Here is a 12,435-nt window from a genome sequence, read left to right as displayed (position 1 = left end):
GAACTCCTTGTTTGCTCTAGAACTGCCCAGGGGGAACAATCTAAACAAATTAGAATTATCAACAAATCAAAATATTTGCATATACAGTCATATCATGCATATCTTTTACAATTTAATGCAATGCTATGGTACATGCATAAGATTTTAATGATATGCATTGACATTTCAATGCAACGCTATTGTTTTAAATAAATGCATCTAAAACCGAGTTGAGATCATGTTGTATGCAACATGTATGCTATGTTAAGGTACAAAATGACAAATGAGAATCAATAAAATTGTATGCTATGGAATGAGATTCCAATGCTTTTGTATGAGATTCCAATGCTTTTGTATGAGATTCCAATGATGTGCTATGCCATGATGTATGTTGTTAAAGATATGCTTAGACTGATTGTTAGTACGTGTAATAACATAAATTATAATTTTTTAAAGAATGATAAAAAAAAAATAGAAATTCAACTTTTCAATGTGGCTACAACCTACCTCCATGATCACGGTTTTGAACTTGAATCTACACTTTCTTATTCAATAGAAATTACTAATTACTGCGGTTTTTTTTTACAGGATGAATGACCATTCTCCTTGAAGGTAGCATAAAAATGCTTAAAGGTAGCTTAAAGATGATCTTTAAGCCACCTTTAAGCTATACATGCTGCCTAGAGGTTTCATATATGTGCTTAAAAGTGACTTATAAAAAGCCAAAAAATGGCTTAATGATGTTTAAAGGCAGCTTAAAGAAGCTTAAAAACCACCTTTAAGCAACCTGTAAGGATAACTCATTGGTCTTTAATGACTAAACTTCTTGGATCCACATTTAAGCCTTTTTTTGTTTCAATCATAACAATTTATTATCAATATTGTGCTAATATACGAACAAAAGTATAAATTTCAAGGCAATTTAATCAATTGTGATTAATTGATAAATATATTCAACCTTTATGCGAAGTATTTATGAAGGAAAAAATGGCGGTGGGTCTGGACAAAAGAAACACCTGTTGTGTATATCTTGTATAATTTGTGTAAGTTCCAGGGTTTTTTAAGGATAAACTTAATTAGATATACACCAAAAAAAAATGAAAGCATGTCTAGTCACTAAAAGTCGCGATTTTAAAAAGAGAAATGGTTTCTACAGAACGTGTACGGTAATTAAGTAATTTTTTTTTTTTTAAAAACTGGAGACCTATTACTTTACTTAATGTTTTATACAAGCTAATATCTGGATGCATCAGTTATAGAATAAAATCCACCTTAGACCTACTTATTTCAAATACACAAACAGGTTTCATACAGGGAAGATATATTGGTGAAAACACTAGATTTATATATGATCTAATGTCTTACACAGAAACTAATAATTTGCCTGGTTTACTTATGCTTATTGATTTTGAAAAGGCTTTTGACTCGGTATCATGGTCTTTTCTTTATAAGGTGCTGCACGTTTTTGGATTTGGAAACAATATTATAAAATGGGTAAAAATTTTAAATACAAATTTTAAAGCTTCAATCCTTCAAAGCGGCTTTCTATCGCAGCAGTTTGAAATACAGAGAGGTTGTCGTCAGGGTGATCCCGTAGCCCCATATCTTTTTATTCTCTGTGCAGAAATCTTAGCTTTACTTATAAAACAAAATAAGGTTATAAGAGGTATTTTTGTCTATGATAGGGAACACAAAATTTCCCAATATGCTGATGATACGTCTCTTATCCTTGATGGTTTAGCTTCATCCTTGTTTAATGCTCTTGAAACTTAAGAATTATTCTCAAAAATTTCTGGTCTACAAGTTAATAGCTCAAAAACTAAAATTGTATGGTTTGGATAAAAAAAATTCTCTTCTGAAGTTTTCCATCATTCTAGATGGAAACTAGATTGGGGGGCCACTGAATTTGTACTATTAGGTATTCATTTTTCAGTGGACTTAGAAAAAAATTCCAGATTTAAATTATGACATTCAAATTCCCAAAATTATTGCTTTGATTCAACAATGGGAAAGAAGAATTCTTACTCCCATTGGAAGAATTACAGTACTTAATAGTCTTATTGTACCTAAATTAAACCATTTACTCATTTTCTTACCGAATCCTAAGAAAGATACAATTACATTTTTGAATAATGAGTTTTTTAGATTTGTTTGGAAATCCAAGTGTGACAAAGTCAAACGTTCAATTGTGACCCAAAACTTTTGCACTGGAGGTTTGAAAATGTTAAATTTGAAAATTTTTATAATTTCGCTTAAATGTTCTTGGATCAAAAGAGTGGTGCAAGGGGGACAATCATGGATGAGCATTTTTAAAGCTATCTTTGGTGACATAGGGGTTGGTTTTTTAGAGTTTGGTGATAATTTTATTAAAAAACTAGAACAATGCAATAATATATTTTGGAGAGATGCTTGGCTTAATGTTATGAACGTACACTCTAACCAGATTTTTGATTCTAACAATAATATAATATTTTCTCCAATATGGCATAACTCAAACATCAAAGTAGAGAAGAAGTCTATGTTTTATAAAGAATGGTACAACAAAGGTGTAAAAATTGTTAAAGACTTTTTACATGAAGATGGGTCATTTTTATCAAAATCTGAATTTGAAAAAAGATTTCATTTGAACAAAGTATGTTTTATGCAATATAACAGCATAATGAGTGCTGTTCGAAAGTTTGTTAAAGACTCAAATTTTTCAAAGGAGAACTATGTCAATTTTGTTGGTCCTTTTCTACCCTTTTACTGTGTTGAATTACTTTTGTACAAGAAATGCACTAAACCTATTTATAATTAAATCAATCCAAATGTCCAATGTATTATTCCAAACTCAATCATTCGATGGAATTCAAAAATTGTCATGAGAGGCTACACCGAACTAATTTTACAGGATTTTTTCAAAGTATGTTTCAAAGTTACAACAGATACTACTGTACAGTGGCTACAATATAGAACTCTACATAGAATTCTCCCTGTAAAATCGTATCTAAAAAAGATAAAAATAGTTGATAATGATATATGCTCTTTTTGTAATAATGAAGTTGAAACTATTGAACATGTATTCACATCCTGTTGCTTTGCTTTAGATTTATGGAGTAGTTTAAGTATGCATATATATCATGCTGTTTCAAAAAGAGTTGGCTTTAATGAGTATAACATATTATTTGGAGAGACTCCTCCTTCTAATTCTAACTTAGTCATCAACTTTTTGATCCTGTATACTAAACAATATATTTTTCAATGTCTGTACAACAAAAAAGTTCCAATATTTGCAGGTCTACTATGTCACTTAAACTTTAGATATGAAATTGAAAAATGTGTTGCTATAAGAAACTCTTCTTATGATAAACATAATGATAGATGGTTTGAATGGAAAAAATCTTTTTCTTAATATCTAACTTCAAGAGCTTTATTCATTTCAGTTTATGCAAAATTGTATCAACTTGAATAGTTTTAAAAAATTATGAGATCATGACTTGTATGTATGTGTGTATGAATGTGTTATATGTACAGTGTATTATAAAATGAAAAACTGCAAATAAAAAAAAAAAAAAAGTAAAAATAAATGTATATTCTTCTCATGTTCCAATTATCCTACGTTAGGAAAAGTATTGAAAACAGGTTTGTGCAAGAAAATTAAATTTTAAAAAACTGCCTAAGACGAGTATCAAATCCGGGACTCTTAGCTCACTAGCATTAGTTCTATTTATATGCCCCAATGGATCTTATATAAATATTAGTCTTTAGATTTTATAAATCATTGGCTATTGAATCAATATAATGTGTTTGCATATTTGTTTACATAAAACGATTCTGGCTTTCGTTCAGTTTGTAGCTTGTTTGTAGCTAATCAATACCATATTATATGATTGCATATTTTTAGAATAAATGACGGAACTTAGTCTTTTGTGAAAAAAAATACATGATTGGAAACTGTTTGTCTTACTAGTTTATATATTTAAACCGGTATATACATGTGCATGCATAAATTTTTTTTCATAGTTATTCAACATCCATTCAGGAAACGAACTTTTTTTTCGTGCGAAATGTTCTTAAGACGAAAATGTCTGAATCGAACATTTTTTGTTGTTGCAATATCAATAAACAGGATGTCCCAGAATAACTAATACCATTTGAAATGCATATAAATTAAATATTGTTTTGTCAAAAATTTTGAATTGTGACTCAAATAAAAATCAAATACTAGGTTATTATTGTCGAACAAAAAAAATTAATGAGAAAATATGCTTTTCACTGAATTATGAGTCAACAAATGCATCATATTTATTTGGTTGAATTGAATTTCAATTAAAAGAAATGAATTTGACGTAACGGATTAGAATGACGAATTGTTCTTTGCGTCTACGCCACTATCTATCGAACTCTGACTCTTAATTCTAAATCCATAGGATTCATATCTATATATAACATATACTAAAATTTCACTGGCGTTATTCTCTACATAATTCGCATGTATGAATCCTTTTTTTGTCCCTTAACTGACAATCGCCAAGTTGAATTCTTATTTATTTACCAGCGTTAATCCGCTAATTGTTATGTAATTACATTAACTCTTTAAGCGTACAAACATATCCAAGCTAAAACCATTGTTCTTCAATCCCGCCTTTTTAATAAGTATATAGCCTAAAGCTACACTTGATTACGCAGGTATGATAAGGCAACTCTCAGCGATCGATTGAGTAAAAATTCTTCTTATCAATATGACGTCACAATAAGCAGTATGATGTCATATTTTAATCAGATACATTTCAGTTTTTACTTTATCACTGATCTAAATTATAAAAACTTCAGGCGTAAGATGTCACTAAAACTCTTCTAACTGAATGTATCTTTGATTTCTCTGTATTAAGTATAATAATTATTGATGATGTCACATGTATATTTAATACAGAAGATCATTGTCGAGAGAGAAATCACCAAAATGCAGTGTAAACGATGCTGAAATAAGACTTATTTGTATACTGATACACAAGATTTAGATGAATGTCATTTTGGATATAATCAAGATAATACGGGCATGGATATTGTTTTATTAGCGAATGTTATAAGGTAAACAGGCAGCATAAATGTATGATAATCATTGAAAAAAGCTTTAAAAATAAATAATTTTTATCATTTTACTTTTTAGGAGCTTACGGAAAGCGGCTTCTTAGACCAAGCAAATGAAAATCTCACTCGAGTACTTCTCATAAAAGCGAAATCAATAGGAGTTATCGATGCAAAACTGATTGTTTACGGAAACTGCAAATATGATGTTGACAGATTAGATATCTACTTGCAGCACATTTATGAAGATTTTGATGAAATAGCAAAACTTAGTGCATATAAGAAGATATCTTTTTATAGCAACTTTGTTAGGGAAATGATGGTTACCTTTTCGACTTATAATCTCGAAAGGGTAATTATCCTATCCATGGACAGGGTACTGACGGGAGCAAACATAAGACAGGATTGTTTTGAGGTAGTTGTCAGATATGACCACAAATATGTTGGAACAGTGGAAAGTAACGCATATAGTTGTCGATATTCTGGTACTGTTACGAGGATAAAAGAGGTTTTAACCGAAGAAACATTATGTAAGACAGCAAAAAAATTAGGGTCAGAAATATGCAAAGGGATCTTAATGCACATTGAAAGCGTTGTTCAGACTACACTGTCAGCAGAATTGGGGAAGATAAAATCAGATATGTCCAGTATCATTTTCGCTGAAATCGATGCAATCATCAGTGAAACGGTGGTTAAAATATTCCGTACAATATACGGTGTCATTATTTCAGTTACTACATTTTTTATTACAATTTTTCGCCCGGTGGATGTTAATTCAGAAGAATGGAGAAGTCAGGTGGCTGATGAAGTATACTTCAATATTTTGAAAAAGAGAGATTTTTTAAGAGATTCGATACTGGATAATCTTACAAATCTTTGTGCAAAAACAAGAGAAGACTTCGAATTTATCACAAGCGAACTGGAAAAATTCCAAAAAAGAGTTATTCCAGAAGATCAAAAACAATGTAAGTATATAAGATATTAATTGAATAGATGGTGCGTTTGGTTAACAGGTAAAACGTCAAATGTCGTAGAACCTTTTATTCAAACTATTATTCAAACAAACAGCATCATCTACGAGCACCTTCTAACAAATGATATATAGCGTCACTATAGTGCATTTGTGTATGTGATTGTCCTGTGCATCTAATGGGCAACTTTTAAAGAAATCATTTCACCCTGAAATATATAACTAAACAATTAAATTATATACAGTTCTTTTGACCGCTAAAAAGGCAAAGTCATTAAATTTCCGATCAATTAGTTGAATATTGGTTAAAATATCGTTGAATAGGAAAATTTTAAATAGAAAGTTTATTTACTACTTTATAACATCGATATCCGGATAAATAAAATGAAAGGTAACATTTCAAATCAAGAACTTTATTTGTTGTTGGAATAAAACCTTAAACGGGTTGACTCAAAAGCTTTTATAGTTATTCGTTGTAAAATGAAAAATGAAACAGGGAGGAACGTTAAACCCATATTAATCGACACAAGACGGATTGTGGGAAAATATCTGAATTTCTAACAGTAAAATTGGTCCAAGATAAAAAAAAAAAACTGACGAATATCGCCTACATTTACCACCAGCTTGTTTTATTTTATATAAATAATTGGATATGTGGAGATTAACTGGGGTTAACATTTCTCTCATTATGAAATAAATTTTTATTGATAGAACATATGATATTTTTACTATACAATCACTATGAGATAAGGCTCAATAAAAGAAATACTCATAACAAGAAAGCATTACTTTAAATAATTTTTAAAGATTTTTTTGTTTATCGCTTAAGCATTTTTTATGCGAACCCCCACTGACTTAGATCTGCCAAAGCGTGTCCACAACCTTACTCTCATTATTTTGCAATTTGGGCTGTTTATCGACAATAAAAGGGTTCAAGATTTGTTCAAAGTAATATATATATATATATATATATATATATATATATATATATATATATATATATATATATATATTTGGAACATGTTTTAAAATGTTTTTTTCGCGAACAACAATAATACAATATTTGAGATAACTATAAAATGATCCTCAAATACAGATTATTCTAAATTGTAAAAGCCGTGACCCCAGGACCAGAACAGGTTCAATGTTAACATTGATTTACATGTATATAGAGAACATGTTTGAAAATCTTCATCTCGAGAACTACGTTGTTGCTATTTGTAAGATTAACATGTAACCTTGAAAAATGTAGTTTATTATTTTTAAAATAGTGACCCAGGGAGTATTTTTTGGAATTCAAAACAGTTTTAAAGTTTAAGTTTTAAGAAAAATGTTTAAAGATGTTCTTCTAGAGAACTACGATGCTTCAGTTTTTCAGATTACTATGCAAGCATCATCAATTTGTGCATATTCTGAGTTTAAAAAAAAAGACTTGACCTTTGGTCTATTACTGGAACCCTAGAAGGGGCTCAATGTTTAAGATAACAATGTTGAATTAATTGAATTAATTAATTTCAATGTTTGAAATTCTCCTTCTGAAGAACAACAATGCTTCAATTTGTTAGATTTGTGAGATATGCAGGCATCCTTAAATAATGTATATGCTAAAGACGTTCATGTAAAGCGTTGACCAACAGACTAATATTGGGGCTCTAACAGGGGTTCAAATTTTAACAGAAATATGTATTAAAATGTTTAAAAATACTTCTCAAGAACTACGATGCTACATTTTGTGAGATTACTGCACAAGAATCTTCAAAAAGTGTACATTTTAAATTGTAAAAGCAAACCATAAACCTTGGACCAATCCTGGGGCCCAAGAAAAAGTTTAAGATAGAAATAGCATATGCTACGACATAGAATGTTACAAAGAACTGTTGTTCAACATAGTGTATGTATAACCAATTTCATAGTTAAATAGGTCTATCTCAGATGCGAGTGTTTACAGGTATAAAAAGTATTTATACCTCTATCAAAGTTGGCCTTTCTATTAATGCAGCAAATATGGCAAAATGCCAGTTTCAACATAGTTTCACTGTTCTTTGACGCTTTTTTCACGAAGTATTACACGACATGCATTGTTTTACAGATTTTGTCTTTATCTTAATCCATATCAGGCCAATAGTACGTTAAACCAAAAACTACAACGACACAAGCAATCAAGTTCAAGTTTTGGACTTTCGTGGGAGCATATTTAGTTTTAAACAAGTTTCAAAATGTCATAGCTAATTATTAGTTCTCTAGGAAACTCATTTACCGGTATTATATTATGTTTACTTTGCAGTAATCAAAGAATGGGAACAACGTGACATTATAGACGAGTCTTCATTGCAAAAGTGTCCATCAATTGTAAAGTTTATAGTTGGTCATAAAGGTGATAAAAAACCTGTTGTAAAAGTTTTTACTCGTGATGATGACAAGACGACAAAATCGTTATTCATTAGTTGTTGCAAAGTATCAAAAGACACCATATTTGAATTTGAAAAAGTACAAGATACAAACAAACTGTACGATGATAATGAACAGGTGACATACGTATCAGACAAGAGGAAAAGTAAAGACTTAAAAGAATTCATTCAAAGAAATGCAAAGAAGATTTATGCAAAGTATTCAAATATTGTTGGTATGCGAATAAGTTGTGTCTCGCGTTTTGGTGACACAAAGTCAGACTCACATGGAATAATACTTTATTGTCTAGACAAATCAATAATACCATTTGGAGAGAAACCGTTACCCGAACATCTTGCCGGATGGCCGTGCAGTTATAGAGAGGATTTTTTTATGTTTGGAAAATGCCCTGAAGACTGTCTGTCTACCAATCATAAGCTCCCAGAACCCGGTTGCAGCATAGGAATACCATTACGTGCCTGTTTAGGATCTGTTGGATTTTTGTATGAGTCCATAAACCCAAATAATGAGTTTGGTTCTGGGTTCCTCACAGCTTCACATGTTGCAATCAAAGATTTCAAAGAACTATACAACGACGAGACACCATTGTCTAACCATTCTCTTCGAACCAAAAAATATTTGATAGTTCACCCAACATGTCAAAATGACCAACATGTTGGTAATACGAATGAGCAGTATCAAGTTGTTGGAGAAGTTGTTGAATCATTCATTGGAAACTTTGGAACATCTGGGAAAAGCTTGGATATTGCAATAGTTAGAAGCGTCGTGGATAGAAAAGAAGGTAAATATTTTTTTGCTATATTTTTCAACTTTAAATATACATGTAACCCATGTTGCAACTTGCTTTCCGAAGTTGAAGTCCGTAGCACTTAAGTAAATTTTTAAATATGTTCTTCCTCTTCTGTGATGCAACATGCGCAGCTAGGTTAAGGCTTCCCTATGGATTTCGACTCATGAATATCACCCGACCTTTCATGACGTTTGCTTTGCCCATTATTCATGTTTTCATTTTCCCCCCATTTTTGATTTTGTACAGCAATCGTTGTTACAAGTTATCAATTTGTTAGGGATTTTGAAATAATAAAATAATAAAAATCATCTTTTAATCGCAAATTTCCGATTTTGTTTAATTTGCGATTAAAATATGTTTTTTTCTTCTTAAAACTGTATTCAGGTTTGCTCACCATCTGTGTCAGCTAAGCCCATTCAGTAGCCTTGTTTTGACTGCGAACTGCCCTGAGCGTTGTGTCAATATGTTCATAAGATGCATGGTCTGCCAGACATCGAGAGTGGATAAAGCAGGTCAACTACCGTTTAAGATTGTAATGAAATGTTTCGTCATATGCGTCGGAACCGGTTGGGGGGGGGGGGGGGGTTGTTAGACCTAATTAGACCTAACCATTAGACACATATCATCATAGAAGGCTCAGCCCCCCCCCCTCCCCCACGTTTTCTCGCAGCAAACATAACTGTTCCTAATTTAATCTTGGGAAGATTGAAATATTGAGAAGTTGGAGTCTTAGGAATACTAGCCCCCCACCCCCTTTCCACGGATTAGTAATTTAATGATTAGGGGAAAACATCCATTTTTAAAATTTTTTAAGGGGGTACTACAAAAGTTATCCCCCCCCCCCCCTCACCCACAGATAAGGCATTTCATAATTTTGGGAAATATTTTTTTTAATGGTTGTCAAGATTTCTCAGGATTAGTCTAGCCCCCCCCCTTCCACACACACGCACGCACGCTTACGTTTTGCAATTAGTATTGCCTTTTTTCCTTTTTTCATATCCAATAAAACACTGAGAAAATACTTTTGTGAATTGGATTAATATATTTATATCTATCACCGGACAATGAGAAAATACTTTTGTGAGATATATATATATATATATATATATATATATATATATATATATATATATATATATATATATATATATGAAGCATTAACAAACCAACAACACTTGTTATTTATAGTGTCGAATCAAAAGATACACGGTTATAAGATGAGGTATAAAAAAGCACCAAAAATAACCAATGACACTAACAATAAAGTAAACTACAGCAAATCTCGTTGCAAAGCAACGAGTGGGTGTTCCGTTTATTGCAAAAGTAAAGATAGAAATTCCTGTAAGAAGCAGGGTTTTTAAACCGATAAACATAAGTAACAAGACGAAAAAAATCGAATTATTCTTGGTACGAGTTAACAAAATTAGAATGATTCTAAGTATGAATTATCAAACTTAATCGATTTCAAGAACAACTTACTGCAGGGCCGTCAAAAATTATTAATTTTAATGATAAATTTAAAAACACTTAGATTTCACAATGTGTAATTCTTCGCGGTTTATAAAGCGTAAACTGTCCCATACCATTTTATATCGAATAAAACAAATAAATATTGAATTCATTCCTTAAATAATTTGCACAAAATAACTTAGATGTTATTCATGTCACCAGTGTTTAAAATTTTAGACCGCTCTTGATAGATATATTTGAGAAAGATATTTTAGGGGTTTTCTTATCAGGGCCGTGTAACGAAATTTGATCCATTTCCGAGAAAATGCGTGCACAAATTCGTTAATAAAAGAAAAGAATGCAGGAAACGGAAGCTCTTCACAAGGGGACGGGAAGTGTTTTAAAATTCCTTTTACATGTATTTAACCTACCTTGTAAAAGAATCAACCATAGGCATTGGATAACTGCTATTGCCTAATTGGCAAATTTGATTTACTTATTGACTCCATAACCTCTACAATTTCGCTTTTATAAAATACATATAATCATGTACTCCAATCAGGTGCTGTACTTTACAGAACGTTTTTTATGCGATCGCCAAGCGCTACTTTTGGGAAAAAAACAGTCCTAATCAGACAGCAAATGCATAATATAGCATACAGACGTTTTTATTATAATATATAAAAGGACTATATATGGTATGGGCCTAATATGGCCCTCTAAGAGGAATATCATTATGTTACTGTAATTCTTTGTACAGATATATATATATATATATATATATATATATATATATATATATATATATATATATATATATATACATATATTAAACTTAATGTTCAATATAAATAAAAAACTTCAACTTGTTTAAAACTTGTTAGTATTATCGTGCCCGCACCTACCGCATACATGTACATTGTACCACTTAAGCTGCCTTATCTCGAACGCTTTTTTAATATATTTCAACTTTCACTTTCTACCATTTTCTCTCTCTCTCTCTCTCTCTCTCTCTCTCTCTCTCTCTCTCTCTCTCTCTCTCTCTTAGCTCATAAAAAGATTCTAATATTTTGTTAGCCAAATGAATTATAACAGACTACAAATACTTGAGATGTGTGTGTTGGAAAAATCATGTTGTGAATATAGCCTATATTTTGTTGAAGTAGATTATGTAATGCATTAAATTCTCAGCAGCAAATTAAAATGTCAGAAATAGACACGGGTGAATGTATTTAATTTTCAACTAATACGACTGTAAAACATTGTATTATATTCATTGATAGCAGTTTCTTTTCTTTATTTTACGCACCATGATTTTAATCAATGATTTGATGCATCGTTAACCAATATAATTGAAAATAAAAATAATTTAACGGAGAATGAATGAACATCCCAATGTATGATAACGTATAAACACGAGAAGCATGTATTCTAGACTACAGCGAATCGGTTGTCCTATTGTCCACGGGCCAAGGATATCCTGCGCTATGTAAATGTACACCCATCGTGGTAGGTTTGACATGTTTGCAGTCTGATTACTGAATTTTATTTTCCAACAATAATACTATTTCATAACATAATAAAGATCACAAAACGCCTTGTTTCAATGACAGCAATACTATTTTTTATTCATTTACGATACCAAAAAACAACATTAATTAGTTAATGGTGTGCTCGTTTTTCTGTTACTCTTTAATATCGTTAAAATCGGAATTCTATGTGTTTGCAGCTACATGAATTAAAACATGTGTGCATTACAACAAGACGCAAA

The 12,435-nt window shown here is 31.1% G+C and overlaps 1 protein-coding gene and 2 long non-coding RNA genes across 3 annotated transcripts in view; 1 reads left to right on the top strand and 2 right to left on the bottom strand.

Annotated features, from left to right (window-relative positions):
• The window catches only part of LOC117687290 (uncharacterized), a 259,261-nt gene that overhangs the window by 221,889 nt on the left and 24,937 nt on the right, over positions 1–12,435 (bottom strand). The gene's annotated exons all lie outside the window — the stretch shown is intronic.
• The window catches only part of LOC136270000 (uncharacterized), a 149,272-nt gene that overhangs the window by 127,993 nt on the left and 8,844 nt on the right, over positions 1–12,435 (bottom strand). The window lies entirely within an intron of this gene.
• Positions 1–12,435, top strand: part of LOC136269982 (uncharacterized) — a 33,940-nt gene that overhangs the window by 16,909 nt on the left and 4,596 nt on the right. The window contains exons 3-4 of the mRNA XM_066066063.1: positions 5,129–6,011; positions 8,715–9,206. Coding sequence (XP_065922135.1) covers positions 5,129–6,011; positions 8,715–9,206 — 1,375 coding nt within the window. The remainder of the gene's footprint in view (positions 1–5,128; positions 6,012–8,714; positions 9,207–12,435) is intronic.

The sequence above is a fragment of the Magallana gigas genome, chromosome 1 (genome assembly GCF_963853765.1).
Source record: "Magallana gigas chromosome 1, xbMagGiga1.1, whole genome shotgun sequence".
NCBI lineage: Eukaryota > Metazoa > Mollusca > Bivalvia > Ostreida > Ostreidae > Magallana > Magallana gigas.
Note: the sequence above shows the minus strand (reverse complement) of the source record. Positions and strands in the feature narration are given on the sequence as shown.